At 35.4% G+C, this 17,009-nt stretch overlaps 1 protein-coding gene and 1 pseudogene across 5 annotated transcripts in view; one reads left to right on the forward strand and one right to left on the reverse strand.

Annotated features, from left to right (window-relative positions):
* Window positions 1-11,318, forward strand: part of FASTKD1 (FAST kinase domains 1) — a 38,609-nt gene extending 27,291 nt beyond the window's left edge. For 4 of the 5 annotated variants that reach the window (XM_033111522.1, XM_033111521.1, XM_033111523.1 and 1 more), the window contains 8 exons: window positions 876-990; window positions 4,220-4,348; window positions 5,153-5,284; window positions 5,655-5,768; window positions 7,443-7,581; window positions 8,238-8,352; window positions 8,879-8,963; window positions 11,004-11,318. In XM_033111522.1, the coding sequence (XP_032967413.1) occupies window positions 876-990; window positions 4,220-4,348; window positions 5,153-5,284; window positions 5,655-5,768; window positions 7,443-7,581; window positions 8,238-8,352; window positions 8,879-8,963; window positions 11,004-11,095 (921 nt within the window). In that variant the 3' untranslated portion in view covers window positions 11,096-11,318. Of the gene's footprint in view, window positions 1-875; window positions 991-4,219; window positions 4,349-5,152; window positions 5,285-5,654; window positions 5,769-7,442; window positions 7,582-8,237; window positions 8,353-8,878; window positions 9,530-11,003 lie in introns of those variants that run through there. The other variant, XM_033111525.1, reaches the window with a different exon arrangement.
* Window positions 11,319-11,608: 290 nt separating this feature from the next.
* LOC117026167 (ester hydrolase C11orf54 homolog) lies at window positions 11,609-12,324 on the reverse strand (annotated as a pseudogene).
* Between the last annotated feature and the right edge of the window lie 4,685 nt (window positions 12,325-17,009).

Raw genomic sequence — 17,009 nt, forward strand, 5'->3', positions numbered from 1 at the left:
CTGTAGTGATATTCAGCAATGAGATATGTAGCACTTTTTCTAGGATGAGTTTGCAAACTTAATTGTCTGACCTCGTATCTGTATTATATACTGTATTCTTACAATCAAGTAAGCTAGAGAAAAGAAAATGTTATCGAGAGGATCCTAAGGAAGAGAAAATACATTTACAGTAATTACTGAAAAAAATTGCATGTAAGCAGACCTATGGAGTTCAAACCTGTTTTGTTGAAGGGTCTACTGTATTCTTAAATTGTCAGTGTATCTTCTTACAAATTTGTTTCTGGAACTTATAAAATGCTGCTTTTCGGATTAAATGAGAAGAAACTCACAAAATGTATATATACAGGGGTAAGGCTTTTACTTAGTGTTTCTCACTAATGAAAATAAAAGTCTGTCTTATTTGTTTAGCATATTGCTTGGCAGTCATTAAATATTAGATGAATGAGTAAATAATGAAATTAAAAAATGAATGAATAAAAGAAAAACAAATTCTGATTATAAACTCCCTTAATTACCTTATATGATGCATCTACAAAATGCACTGGTGACATGGAAATTAATGATACTATTTCCTATTCACTTTAATGACTGATTGTATTTCTGGAACAGGATTTTATACCTAACAAAATTAATTTGTGGATAATCTGATTTACTTTTTCTTAATACTTAGAATTGCTAGAAATTAGTGGTAGGATTAAATAGATCATAGCAGGGTGGAAAAATTAGTAAATAGTGATACATTTGTCATTTAACTGTAGGCATGTTCATTTAACTTTATAGGCATGTTAGAAAAAGACGTCTCTAAAATAATAATTAGGTTAAAATTTTGTTTTACTGAAGTTTAAACTATAACATTTTTGTTCTCTTACATATAGATCCATCCTTTTGCAGTCCTTGCTATTATTCTTCCATTCAGCATCTTGAATTATGATCCACCTCAAAGGGATGAATTTTTCGGAACCTGCATTCAACACCTTAATTCTTACTTAAGTAGGTATACTGTTTGGCACTACATTGAATGAGTAGGTGGGAGTATGTACTGTTGCAGATATTCCTCATTTAAAGGATCACCATAATAGCTGTGAGTTCTATACCGAAAAAAATGTTTCTATCCATTTTTGAAACTTTATTATTATGAAAAATGTCAAACTTATGGATAAAATGAAACGAACCAACAAGGAACACCTGTATACTCAGTGGGTAGATTCAAATAATTGTTAACATTTTATCCTACTTGCTTTACTGTTTATGCCTCTTGCTCTATTTTTTCTGATCTATTTCAAAGTAAGTTGTAGGTATTGTGACCCTTCACCTCTTAATTACTCAGGCATACACCTTCTTAAGAGCAATGACCTGCTGTATCACCACAATTCTGTTGTCACACCTAAGAAAATTAATAGTCTTCTAATATAAACACACAATTCATGTGTAAATGTCCTTCATTATTTCCAAAATACCGTGTAGAGTGGTTATTTTGGACCCAAAATTCAATCAAGTTTCACTCATTGTGTTTCGTAGTTATCTTTTGTGGTCTCTTATAGTCTAGAATGTTCTTGGTTTTTTGTTTTGTTTTTTGCTTGATTTTGATTTTGGGGAAAAGTTTTTGTTTTTTTTATAACTTTTTGTTACCATAGCTTGCAAATACACAGAAAAATTGAAAGAACAATATAACAAACATCTATATACTATATACTCTCAGTCAAGCTTTTGAGTAATGATTAACATTTTGCCACATTTACTGTGTGTGTAGGATGAAACACTTGAAGTGTTAGCCCTAAATAGGTTATAAGGAAGTAAAGCATCACACTTAAGAAAATGAACAAGTACCATATACTACCATAATCAAAATTTTCCAAATCTCACCAGATTGTCTTTTATAACTTTTTTTAAAAGCAACCAACATTGAATTGTTATGTCACTTTCTCCCTATCTTTTTTGTCTTGGCATTTATCTTTTTATAAAAGAGATTGGCTATTTGTTGTGGATCATGCACATTCTGGATTTGTGTGATTGCTTTCTGTTAAAACCTTGCTCTTCCATCTCCAGTATTTCTTGTAAACTAGAAGTTAGTTAGTTATAGATTCTTAATTAGATTCAGATTAAACATTTTTAGCAAAAATGCCTTGTATGTGGTGCTGTGTACCTAATATTTGTATCACATGTGCAGATACATAATATCTGATTGTTTCTGCTCATAGACTTTGCTACACTTTCCTGGGATCCATATGCCAGATAGTGTCTAACCATGTCTGGTACTGCTGTGTCTGCTAATAGACAAGTAAAATGGGACTGTAAAACGTCCATGTTTATGTATAAGTGTATGCATATGTGACATTCACATATACCCCTTTTTAGTACTTACTACAACTATATGTAGAAAGATGAGACTTGAAACAGACTTGAAATTGAGACTTGAAATGGAGTGTGCTCTCCTTGTTGTTTAGTCATGTTTCAACAACCAGAAGGAAATGAAAGTACATGTCCTCCCATGTTTTCTAAATAGAGGCTTATATATTACAATTTTTTTGAAAAAAAGTATGAGAAAAATGTTGAAATGTACAACTTTAATTTTTTTTTTTTTTAAGATTTACTGAGAATGTTTGGAAAGTTATTGGAGACCTTTTAAGTACAATTTTACGTAACTCACAGAGTAATTTATTTTGAATAAAGGTTAGTTTTGACAGATCAGTTTTGCTGGTGAAGATCATCATAACCTTGTTTATAACTTGATCTTGTTGTATTAAAGAAACTCAGCAAAAAAATCCAAAAGAAAATATTTAATGTCAGTTTTGTACTTTGTAAGAATATTGCTGCGATACAGTTTTTTGGATAATCCCTTCCCTCTCATCAGAAATGTGTCTTGGATGAGGCAAATCAGCTAAATTATCTCACACCCTATGGTGGAATATGTACCATGCTTCTCGGTGACAGGTAAGGGAGGAGGTGCTAGGGGAGATCTGAGCTTCTTCATACATGTCTACACTCAACCTGGAGATCTGAGATCCCTACAGAGCTGCACAATATAGTGGTCCAGGCTCCAAGCTGGACCTCCAGGTTAAATCTCACTCGCCATTTGTTCGCCGTGTGACTCTGGGCAAGTCATTTACCTTCTCTGTAAATCAGTACATTCATTTATAAAGCAGAGATAGTAATTGTTTCTACTGTATACTGAAGTGAGGTTTAAATTTGGAAAGTGCTTACAGTGGTACCTAACACACTCTGAGCAATATTATATTATCATCAATACATAGAGACTGGAATAACTTTTTTTCATATACACTTTTTTTAAAAAATTTTATTGGGGAATATTGGGGAACAGTGTGTTTTTCCAGGGCCCATCCTTCAAGTAGTCATCCTTCAATCTAGTTGTGGAGGGCGCAGCTCAGCTCCAAGTCCAGTTGCCATTTTCAATCTTACTGTGTTTCCCCGAAAATGAAACTTAGCTGGACCGTCAGCTCTAATGCATCGTTTGGAACAAAAATTAATATAAGACCCGGTCTTATTTTTAATATAAGACCGGGTTTTGTATAATAATAATATAATACAATATAATATAATTAATATAATACTGGGATTTATATAAGATTGAGTATAGTATAATATAATATAATACTGGGTCTTATATTAATTTTTGTTCCAAAAGACGCATTAGAGCTGATGGTCCGGCTAAGTCTTATTTTCGGGGAAACACGGTAGTTGCAGGGGGCACAGCCCACCATCTCATGCGGGAATTGAACCGGCAACCTTGTTGAGAACTCGCCTCTAACCAACTGAGCCATGCGGCCGCCCCTATATATACTATTAACCTTTAGTTTTTATTAACCTTTAGTTTTGAACTCTTTCTCTTTTCAAGGGAATTTAAAAAAACTTTATGGAAGGATAATAATAAATAAATGTTCACGTACCCTTAATATATAGTATGGATTTATACAACTTGATTCACCCAACAAAGGAGTACACAGATCAAGAAATAGAATATACCACAGTAGCCTTCTTCTCTGTTCCCCTTTCCTACTCTATCTAGCCCCCCCACAAAGGTAACCACTCAAACTTCACCACTATCCTGACAGTATTGTAACAATATAAATTAGATTAGTTTTGTGAAGGCTGTGTCTGTATCTGTTTTTTAAAAACTGGTTTTAACTGAATAAAGTGTGCTTATGTACATGTGAGGTGGCTGTACATTATAATTTTTAAAAATATCTTAATTTTGTTTTAGCTGTATTGGATCCTCTCATGTTAGTGTTTCTTGGTTTCTCTTTCGCCACACTTGAGTATTTTCCAGAAGATCTGCTAAAGACAATTTTTAACATCAAATTCTTAGACAGATTGGATTCCCAACTTGAACGTATGTATCTACATTTTATTAAATTATCATTTGTACTTTACATCCAAGTTTCAGTTCTATCTATACTGAAGCATTTAAATGTTAATTTTATTGTTTGTTTATAAAAGTATTTCCTGCTTATGGTAGAAAATTTGGGAAATACAGGAAACTATAAAATAGAAAATAAAAGATTACTCATAATCTTACTACCAAGAGGAACTACTGCTTTTAAGTGTTTGGAGTGTTGCTTTTGTGTCCCTTTCCTGCTCTTTCATGTATATTTATATACCTATGTGTATTTTAAAAGAAAATTTGGATTATTTATATATTCACTTTTGTATGTTGCCTTTTGTCATTGAACTATATTGAACAATTTTCTGTGCCATTAAATATTTTTTGATACCATGATTTTTTTAGTATTTACATAATCTGCCATTATATGGATATAATAAAATTTGTTACCTTGTAGATTATTTCCAATTCTTGATTATTATAAGTAATGGTTGTTATACATGAATCATTGACCTCATTTTTGTTTATTGAGGATAGATTCCTAAATGTGGGATATTAGGTCGATGAAAATTCTTTGGTAGTATTTTTAAAAATGTAGTTTTAACATTCATAATTAGTAGAAACAATATAGGAGTTGGTTGTAATTATGCCACTGAATGTAAAATTTTTAAAATATAAAGCGTGTGTGCAACTGAAATGATTTTATGAGAATAAAAGTATCAACCAAAAATGGGGATAAATGTCTGTGAACAAATAGATTGCTTTTGCTAGGTCCAAGCTATCAAAATCCATTAATATATTTTTTAATTTCAGTTTTATGTTCCTCTCTAAATATGAGGGTCCAGTTTCGTCTTATGGAATTAAATCGAGCAGTCTGCTTGGAATGTCCTGAGTATCAGATTCCGTGGTTCCACGACCGCTTCTGTCAACAACATTATAATAAAGGTTTGAGTTTTCTTTGGGTCAGGCAGTGAAGTTTAATTATAAAGTAAATTATTAGGTAGTACACTGATATTATTGTTAAATCTTAACCATGACACCAGAGTGCCCAAGAGTGCCATGACTTATTTAATGGAATCATTTTGTAGGTGAGATTTTTGTTATAAGAATTTCTTAATATTTAGGACACTAAAGCTCATAGTAGAGAGCAAAGAACTTGTGTTATACTGAATTTAGTGTCATTACATATGTTATTACATTGAAGTTCTTGTTGGAAATAGTAATTTTTATTTTTCAGTTTATAGAATTGGATGATTTTCATTCAAAAACCGATTAACTTATTTTAAGTGAACTAATTATTTTTGTTTTCATAAAGATATTGGCAGCATGAACGGAGTACAACAGCATATTTATAAAATGTTAGCAGAGGTACTAGGAGGAATCAATTGTGTAAAAGCCTCAGTTCTTACACCTTATTACCACACAGTAGGTAAGTCTTTAATCATCTCTTCAATTGGAGTTTTTAAAAAGTTATTTTTTTAATATTTTCACATTATCTTGAAAATTTCCAGAGAGACAAAAGTAGAAAAACAGTGCAATGAATCCTTAAGTTCCCATGACCCAGCTTTTGTAACCATCAGCATTTTGCTGTTCCACAAAGAAAACTTTGAGATTTTTAAGGTCAGTCTTTCACCAATTCTAAGTACGTAAAACCAAGATTTCGAATCATTGGACATTTCTGGATCTTCATAAGATTATGTCCTTTCCACTTAGTGCCCTAAAGTTAGGGAAATGATTTATGTCAATTTCATTGTTTTAAATTCATCTCAGAAACTAAATTGGATTACTGTCACGGACGAGGATTTCCATAGGTATGTGCTCAACTCTAAACTGGTTAATCTTGTTTCTCAGAGGTGTAATGGTAGAGGCATTCCATTATAGTTGTGGATGACAAAGCTGGTAAGCTAGGTGATATGCTGGATGGCAATACAAGATTTTTAAAAATTGCTAAATTCAAATGGTAGGCTTAAATGAAAAGAAGAAATTTTAAGAGGATTAACATAGATTTTCTAAATCAGGTTTAGAAAATATCTGTGTACATAAAGGGTATTTTAAAGGGTTATCAGTTAGACATAAATAATAATGTAAGTGGTTGCCAAAAATCAAATGTTCTTTTAAAGTATATTATTAATAATAACAAGAAACTTGGTAGTCTCACTGTCCTCTGTCCTTTACACACATCTCAGTATTGTATTCTTTTTTTAAGTGTTGCATTTCATGAGGCAGTGACAAATAAGGCACAGAAACAAAGGATCTAGAAATCATGTCATAGAAAGAACTAGAGAAGACTGCGAATGCACGGCTTTCAAGCTGTGAGCAAGGTCCTAAACCTCTGAACCTTATTAGTTTTTTCATTTGTAAACTGGGGATAATTCCTGCTTAATAGGATTAACCAACATATTGCATGAAAAACATTTAGTGCTACCCTTGGGACATAGTAAGTCCTCAATAAATTTTATTTTAAAAAGTAGGATGTTTAGTCTGAAAACGAGAAGTCTTATGGAGAGCATAACTTAAAATCTTTGAAGGATTGTGATATGAAAGAATTGTATGTCTCTATCTCAAGGATAAAAAATGGTAAAAATTAAAGGAAGAATATTTTAACTTGAATATATGGAATATTTTATGACTTGTTGAAAAATTAAAATGGGCTACCTTGTGAAGTAATGTTCAAGCAGAGGCTGGATGGTCAGATGATGCTGTATGCGTGTGATTTCTGTACTTGGCAGGAGTCTGAACCAGATGGTCATTTATACCCTCATCTTGCACTACAAAACACCCACTCTCAGTTGTTTGGTTTTATATTTGCCAGTATTAGGTTTGGTTATGACTGAAAAAAGTCCACAAATAACAGGAACTTAACAAAATGTGTTTCCTTCTCCCATACACTTAGGATGTCCTGGGCTGCGATGCCAGCTCCACAAATATTAAAGATCCAGGATCCTTCCATTTTACTATAATCCACCATCCTCAACATGTAGTTTACACTTAATGATCCAAAATGATTGCTCCAGGTTCAGCCAACAGCAATCCAAAATATCGTAAACGTTTACCTGTAAGAATTTACCTAATTCATACTGTTGATTCCTATACTTGCTGATAGATTTTGAGTGTATCTTGGATAAAAGGAAAAAACCTCTTCCTTATGGAAACCATAATATAACTTTGGGAAAACTGCCAGCAAGTCACTGGGAATCAAATACGCCAATTGTTAGATCAAGGCTGCCACCAGGAGCTGAAAGGTAAGTTATTTCTTAGTTTCAGATTTTGTCATCTAAATGTTAAATTTGGCATAATTTAATGATCTCATTTATCAAGGCTTTATGATGTAATCAAATCTGCTTCTCAACTATCTCATGTGTTCTACCTCTGTACCTTTGTTTTTCCTGTGCTTTCCTCGTTAATGCCCATTCTTCATTGTCTAAAGCCTTGCATCTCTAAATATAGTGCTAACCTTCTAGTTGATCTCAGCAGAAGCAAATAGTATCTTCTTTGGAGCTTCCATATCTCTCTATTTTTCTGATAGCACTTAGCCACTTCTTACACTACATTACAGTTACTGACTATATGCTATGTGTTCTCTGTCAGAATATAAGCTAGGTCTATTTATCTTTGTTTCCCTCACAGTGCCTTCCTTGCATATGCTGGGTGCTTAATAAATATATATTGACAAAGAAACAAATGGATGAAAGCCTGGAGATATGTTTACTATAATTTACTATAATTCTACTAATGAATAGGATTGTCATTAGTTACTAAGTAGAAAAATAATAGCTATACTCATTTATATTAATTTTGTTCTTGTTAGTTTATAAAGATGCAACCTTGTTTATGAAAGGCTTATAATTACTCAGTTTCTCATTTTGATTTTAGAATAATGTATTTTTATCTTACATAGAATTGCTTTGGACTTTTTGGATTTAAGAGCTTTCTGTAGAAACATTCCTCACTTAAAAGGAAAATCTGCTATGAAAAAACGACATTTGGAAATTTTGGGCTATCGTGTAATTCAGGTATGAGACTCACATAAATCAGTCTTTAAAAAAACCTATAGACTCTTACCTGTGCATGTGTTACCTTTTAATGTTAAAGTTCTAGAATTCCCTCTTTTTAATATTTAAAAAATTGTATTAAAATATCTCTAAAACAAAACATCCTCGATTTAGGACATAAGAAGAGAATAAAAAGCATTGTTTCTTGCCTCTAGAAGATCTGTTGATTTGTACATTTATCTTAACAAAATGGATAGAATTATAAGAGAAAATGGCTAGTGTATGAATGTAGGAAAGATACATAGGAAAAAATGTCCATTGTTGATATTATAGGAACAGGATGAAAGAAATTGTGAGGCAGAAAAAAGTCTTCTGGGCTTTGTCAGGAAGGACTCACTTGGCTTCCAAAAAGGGTTCGTAGGCTATGCTTATGTAAACTAATTCCATAGGGTTCCTGTAGCTCTGCTTAGTCGTGCTTAGAAGTCTTCCCTGATGTTTTTTGTTGTTGCTTAAAAATTCCATTCAAACTACACTACTTATTTTACAGATCCCTCATTTTGAATGGAATTCTATGGCACTGTCGACAAAGGATGCTCGTATGGACTACTTGAGAGAACGTATATTTGGAGAAGGCAAATCACAATTGTAGTTTTTATTTAAGATTAGTTATCATACTGTATCACATATGAAGTTATTTTAATTAAGTGACCTGACTCACTTAAAATATAATAGTATAGAATTGACTAATTTCAAGGTCAATTGCATCCCTATTAAAATAAACAGACATTTTACAACACAATATTTTGTCTACTGTCTGGTTGGGAAATTATTTAAAATTCTTAATGAAAAAGACATGTAGCTTTTAAGAAACTTAAAATAGCTTACAATTCATCTTTGAGTATGTACTATGTGCTAGGAATTGTTTTAGATACTGGGAATAGAGCAGTGAATACAGCATATCTTCCAGGGATGGAGTCAAGCAAAATAAATGAATAAAATATACCTTAGATGATATTAAATGCTATGGAGAAGAATTCAGAGGAGGTGTTAGGAATATTGTTGACAGGTGTAATTTTTATTTTATTTTACTTAAAGATTTTTATTAAAAAATACAGCTAACATACAATATTATATTAGTAGGGGTACACCATTTACACCAAAAGTTACTCAACATTTATATTCCTAAAGAAGTGATCACCATGATAAGTCCAGCAAACATCTGACACCATACGACGTTATCACAATATTATATTCCCTATACTTTACATCCCCGTGGTGTATTTGTTTTATACCTGGAAATTTGGATCTCTTATTCCCCTTCATATTCTCCCCTTTTTAAATGTATCAATGACAGTTGACATTCAGTATTATTTTATATTAATTTCAGGTGTACAGCAGAGTGGTTAGACATTTATATAATTTAAGAAATGATCCCCCTGACTAGTCTAGTACCTACCTAGCACTATACATAGTTATTACCATATCATTGACTATATTCCCTATGCTTTACTTTATATCCCCATGACTGTTTTGTAACTACCCATTTGTACTTCTGAATCCCCTCTCCTTTTACACCCTGCCCTCCAACCCCCTCCCATCTATCACCCCAACAAATTTAGTACCCATCTGACACCATACATAGTTATTACAATATTATTGACTATATTCTTTATGCTAAACCCTACATCCCCGTAACTACTTTGTAACAACCATTTTGTACTTCTTAATCCCTTCCCCTTCTTTCACCCACACCCCCAAACCCCCTCTCATCAAACAACCATAAAAGTGTTTTCTGTATCTATGAGTTTGTTTCTGTTTTGTTTCTCTATTTTGTTATATAGATTCCACATACAAACAAAATCACATTGCATCTGTCTTTCTCTGTCTGACACTCCACTCAGCACAACACCTTCCAGGTCCATCCATGCTGCTATAGATGGCAAGAACCCATTCCCTTCCATGGCTGAGCAATATTTCATTGTATATATGTACCACCTGTTCTTTATTCATTCTTCCATCGACAGACACCTAGGCTGCCTCCACATGTTGGCCATTGTAAACAGTGCAGCAATGAACATATGGATGCACATGTCCCCTTGAAGTAGCATTTTGAGTTTCTTCAGATAAAAACCCTGAAGTGAGATTACTGGGTCCTTCATTGTCTCTTCTTATAGCCTTTGTTTTAAAGTCTAGTTTGTCTGGTATAAGTATTGCTACACTAGCTTTTATGTTTTTTTTCATTATTTTTTAATATAAAATTTTTATTCTTTTTTTTTACTACAAACTAGTGCTTATTTTTAAATCATAGTTAGTGATTTATACTCACTTAATATGTAATAGCTAACTCAAAGGACATGTAATAGCTAACATCCAAAGAAGACAATAAAAAAATGTTTTTTGAAGATTTATTATGTGCTTAGTACTAAAAAGCTCCTAAATCTGTACATTGTTAGCATTGGTAAAATTGCAGAGTTGATTTTTGGCTAATGGTTATTATAGGAGAAAACTGAAGATACTTTCAACCATAATTAGTAAGAGTATAATTTTATATTTTATGAAGGACAGTGGTCATGTTTAGCAATAGCCTTACTTATGAATTAGAGTATGTTCACTTCAATGTTGTATTTTGATGCTTTTTCTTGTCCCTTCTCTTCTTGCAAATAACCTACCAGGCACAAACTGCTTCCAGTTGGCAATCCAAACAGGAGAAATCATGGCTAATCATCTAGTTGCTAATGTTTATGAAAGGCAAATTGCAAACTGAGTCTGGTTCAACTGCGCTAAAAGGGGTAAAGTTGCTCCCTCTGACCACCTTATGCCATGAAAAAGTATACTCTGACTTCTAAAATGGGTTTTTAAAATTCAATACAAGGATTCAACAACTATCAAAATTTCCAGCATTGATTTTTCTAATACCCAGAAATATCCAATTAGCATTTGGGAGACTAATTTGAAAAATGTAATAATGTGAAACAAATGTAAGTTATTACTATTAAATAGTAAAAATAACCAAATCCAGATCATGTTTATATTTAGGACTGATTTTTAGAATAAAAAAAAAAAAGAAAAACATCTGCATCATGTATCTTTGTTCCCAATAAACTTTTCAGATAGATCTATGAAATAATACAGAGTAATGTCAACATACGTTTCATTTAAAGGCTAAAAAAATAGGGTGTAAGTAGTGAGATCACTTCTATTGGATTTTATATTTGTATCAATTAATGAATTAATTATCCTTAATCATTTCTTTTTCTAAGTATCAGTTGATTTAATCTCACCCAAATGAATGGGTCTCTTTTGGTTGATCAATGTGATAGAGAAACTCTGCAGGTAAGACGTAGCCAAGATATTCCACTGTATCTGGGGTAGAGTCGTAATGGTAGTGTCCACCTTCTCCATGATGACTAAAACAGTGAGTGTGCTCCAATCGCAAATCAAACCCTGGGTCTCTAGAGACAAAAACTGACAGACAAACCAAAGGAGCCTTCATTCATAAAAATGCAACCATTTATTCACCTCTGCAGAGTTCAGTGGGCAGGAAGAAAATTCTGCAGGCATAATGTAAGTCTTCACTTTTCCCTTCTGAATTAAAAAAGTACCTCCCATCCCTACAGGCTTATATTCATAATGTTTTTCAAGAGTCTGTCTCATTCATACAAGTCACAAAATTAAGCTTTCCAGTTCTTTTGGCTTTCACCTCAGTGACCTTTCCAGTTTGGCCCTGACTGGCAAAAAGATTAGGCAGTAATACACACCCAAAATCATATGTCTCACTGTATTTCTCTAGTAGGCACCTTCCATCTGCAGGGTTAACACGGGCAAAGTAACTTCCACTTCCAGGAGGTTTGTGTTCACTTTGTGTTTGAATGACTGGCATAAACTCAGAATTGAACCCAAGAGTCTGAAATGGGCCTGCCCCTGCTCCAAGAATAAAAGCTCCAGGTAGCTTGATTTCTTTTGCAATCTTATTTAGATCATAAACTTTTTTTTTTTACAAGAAAAATATAAGTAAATAATATAAGATCGGGTCTTATATTAATGTTTGCTCCAAAAGATGCAGTAGAGCTGATTGTCTGTCTAGGTCTTATTTTCGGGGAAAACATGGTAGGCAGTCATGCCTGTGGGAATCATTATTTGATCTATTCTTCTCTCTGCAAGGAAGTTCTTCATGTCTAGCTCTGTGAGTGCTGACTGAATCCCAGACTAGCAGACCTTTTTGGCCACCCTGCAAAACAAGTGGCAGCATTAAATCGACTCTCTTCCTTATAATACCTGCTTGTGTGCAACAGGCTTTTTCGGTTTCAAGAACATAAATGCCTGAAACACATTCAACCTTATCTTTCTTGCCCTTAGTGATGATTAGAGGTTGGGCTTTCTTTCCATCCAGACTAATTGCCAAAATACAGGTAACACGTGCACTTTTGTAACCAGTGAATGGAATGTAGATTGACGAGGCACCCCTCTGATCAATTGTCGTTTGAGATCCTTGGCCCATAAACACTGAAGTTTCATCCATAGCAATCATGTTGGAGAGTTGGTATTTAGAAAAGCCGATGCCATCAACAAAGGACTTGAATGCAAGTGCACGTTTAATAACTTCAGTATCTGCCAGCTTGAACAGTGTTGTCGATCCTAGAAACAGTTCATATCGCTGAAGGAAGCCAGCCAGCCAGTGTTGTGATGCTTTGAATTCTGGGGATATTTCTGTGGTGCCATTGCAAGAGCAAATGCTTGAATATCAGCCCTGTGCACAACCAAAGCCTTTGCTCTCCTGTCAGCAATCCATTCACAGATGATGTCTTCCAGCTCAGGAAATAATCATTGCCAATCTGATCCACACTTGTGCTTTTTAACATTTCCCTTGTCCACCTGTTGACTGAGGTTATTGTACTCTGCTCGCCATTTTTGGACCATTCAGAGATCCAACTTCTCTTTGCAGAAAGCCATAAGATTCTTGCCCCTGGAGTCCTTCACGATTCCTTTCTTGTATTCGATGGAATAGCTCTTTTTACACTCATTTTGTCTGGGTGTCAAAATATTATTCCCTTGTAATCCACCATGAAATCAAGTGTTAATTGAAGACTTATGAGACAGGCGTGGCAACAAAAATGAGGACAGTTAAGAGTGATGGTCCACACAAAAGTGAAGAAAAATTGCAGGCACCAAAATTCAGAAAACATTTATTTCACACGAGTGCAATAAGTACGTCTGTTACAATACATGATGTATTGAATTATGAAGATTCATATTAGACACAACCACGTCTGTTCGTTATCAAGTGCATATGTTATTCCTGTGTTGCATCTGTACTCCGATTGGTCATTCGGCAATAAGTCTTAACTTCATCTGTTTACATAGGCGTTTACCTCTCGTCAAAAGGCACCCGCTTGGGTGTTTACAAATACTTAACTATAATTTATATTATTTAAGTATTAATGTCAATAATATTTATATTTAATTATATATTAATATTATTTTATAATTCAATACATTCGTCGTGTGTTGCAATGGACCTACTAAATGCGTTCGTCTGACTGACAATCTTAACTGGGGCTTATTTTTGGGGTGGGGCTTATATTATGAGCATCCTGAAAAATCATGCTAGGGCTTATTTTCTGGTTAGTTCTTATTTTTGGGGAAATACGGTAGACTCTTGTTTGGTGCTGGTGCTGAGCCTGGAGCTACTCTGCAAAAGTCTCAGAGCACACCGAGGCCAGTCACCTCCTGCCTGGGGCCCGTGGACTTGATAGTTTTCCAAGAAAGAGTGTGATGTGGGCGGGGCTGGCTGCTTGAGGAGAAAGTGCCTCCACCTGCTGGTCCCAGCTGAGTCAGCAGAGCAGAGCAGGGAGCTCACCAGGCCAATCATCAAGATTTTGCCTGTGGGGACAGGCTCAACACAGGAAAGATGGCTCCCGCCTGCTGGCTCCAAGGGAGGAGGATTCCTCACCAGGAAAATGCTGACTGTCCTCCAGTCCTCCCCCTGCAGCCATACACACCAATCTGCTCCCTGTATGTCTCTGATGCTCCTCCGAGTCACCATCCCTCTGCTGGAGCCCAAGGTAAGAGCCTGTGAGCGAGCGAGTCTGTGCACAGGCTGTTGAAGAGGACATCTGGGTTTCCTGCAGCCTTCTGTCCCACCCAAATGGTCGGAATCCCCACTGTTTTTCACAACCAGATGTTGTGGAGGCTCCTCTTCCTGGCACCAGTACTCTGGGCTAGGGAACCTGGTGTGGGCGCTGGGGGTCCCTCACCCCTCCAGGGGGAACCTCTGCGGCCGAAATATCCTTTGTAATTCTTAACCTCCCGATGGAGATTGGGGCTCATTCTGCATCTCTACTCCTACCAGTCTCGATGTTGCTTCTTCTTTATATTTGTAGTTATAGGACTTCTGTTTGGCTAGACTTCACATGATTCTTCAGGTTGATTGATCTATAATTTAGTTGTAATTTTAATGTGTTCACGGAAGGACGCAGACAGGATCTCTGCTGACAGGTGTAATTTTAAATAAGGTGGTTTGGGAAAGACTTACTGAGGTTATCCTTTGAGTAAAAACTTAAGGAGGTGGGGCCATCTGGGGGGTAGAATACTCCAGGCAGAGGGATGAGTGGGTAAAGATCCTGAGGTGAGAATATGCCTGGCATGTTTGAAAATGACAAGAAATCTATGGCTGGAGCATAACAAATGGGAGATGGGAATTGGAAGTTTAATAAGAGCAAAGAGAGATAACAGAATCAAATATATATGATCTCCTGGCTACTCCGAGTGAATGAGAGGCCATTGGTGAATATCTAGCAAAGGAATAAAGAATTCATATTTTAACTGGATCACTGGCTACTGTTGAGATGAGAAAAGACTGCTGTGGGACAAGTATATAAGCAAGAAAACCCATTAGATGGTCATTGCAATATACCAGGCAAGAAATGGATGATGGCTCAGAGAGAATAGTGGCAGTGGAGGTGCCATGGCAATGAGAAGTGGTCAGATTTTTTTACATGTTTTGAATGCAGAGGCAACAATTTACTCAATGATTGGATATGAGGTATGAGTGAAAGACTCGACTTAAGGATAATTCTACATTTTTATTCCGAGCAACTGAGAAGATGTCCTGGCCATTGACTGAGATGGGGAAGTCCATGGGAAGAGAAACGGGAGGCAGTGGGGGTGAGGGTCATGAGTTTGGTTTTAGACATGAGTTTTTGATGCCTTTTAAGACATCTAAGTGGAGATACCAAATAGGCACGTCAGTAAATGAGTTTGGAAGTCAGGGGAGAGGTCCAGCCTCCATATATACATTTGGAAGTTGTCAGCAGTATTTAATGTGATGAGACTAAGTGAAATCACTAAAATGTGATTAGAGGAAAGTGTGAACAGAAGAGAAATCTGAGGATTGAGTGCCGGGTGCTTCTAACGAAGAGGTCAAGAAGAAACAAAGGAGATTGGACAGGATTGGCCAGTGAGGAAGGAAGAAAAGTCATATGTAGGCTACTTCCTAGACGCCAAGTAGAGAAAGCATTTCAAGGAGGAGGAAGTGAGCAATTATATCAGATGCTGCTGATAGTTCAGATAAGATGAGGACTCGGAAATGTCCATTAAATTTAGCAACATGAAAATCACTGGTAACTGAAAACGGTGGTTGTGGTGAAGTGATGCGTCTGAAAGGTGTTCCTGGTTCAAGAGAAAGTGGGAAAAGAGAAGATTTTTCTTATAAATGGAAGCAAAGAAACGGTGAGATAACTGAGGGGGAAATGGACCAATCTTGACCTGGTTTGATCCTACACATGTGAGGGAATAAGAATTTTCTCTGTCTTACAACACATGCATTCAATAACATAGTTACTAAGGCCTGATGTAATCCCTAACCCTTCTTCCAGGAGTGACATATTTGTGCTCAGCTGATAGCCATACTGTAACCACCCTCAGGCCACTTGGTGGGGGTGCAATAACTGGCCATCTGAAATTTGCTGTCTTCTGACTGCATGACCCCTCTAAATTCATTCTGTCCCAAAATAAGTTGGTAACTAGAGTGCCTTGAGTCATAAGTGTACCTTTAAAATGTGTATCCTGCATGTAATTTGCTCCATTGATATTTAGTTTAAGGCTTAAAGTGCTTGTTTAAAATATCCAATTATTTTGCATGATTTGAGCTTCAACACTTAATGATTGTGCAAAATATGAACTTCACAGAGCCTTTTCTGAAAAACAGAATCACAACAGTAAGCAAATGAAAGACGTTTCTGCTTAGCCAGTCTCCGTAATTCTGAACTTTCTCTTGGTATGCATTTTTATTAGCTTATATGCTAAATGCTAAGTGTTTACTGTCCATTTTTATGAACATGTCCTATTTCCAAGCCAATGATTACCATAACTAAACCCTTGATTGAACAGGTTAAAATATTTTACTATGCAACTTTTTGAGTAAAATGATTAGAATGATGAGGTTTATAAATTGTTTCCTTTGTCTATAAATTGTGGGGAGCCATGATTTCTTGTTTATTCTGTAACGTTGCAGACTGGCTCAGTTTTAGCTCTTAAGGCATTGTCTCTGCTTACACCTGGAGGGTGCTTGCAAGCTGCTGAGGAATGAGGTGGGAACGGCCAGTTCCCGGACACAGATCACTGATGATTATCAGGGTAATTGGTGGGCTTTGTCATTGAGATAATGACTTTGGGAGAGT

The sequence above is a fragment of the Rhinolophus ferrumequinum genome, chromosome 8 (assembly GCF_004115265.2).
Source record: "Rhinolophus ferrumequinum isolate MPI-CBG mRhiFer1 chromosome 8, mRhiFer1_v1.p, whole genome shotgun sequence".
NCBI classification, from domain to species: Eukaryota; Metazoa; Chordata; class Mammalia; order Chiroptera; family Rhinolophidae; genus Rhinolophus; species Rhinolophus ferrumequinum.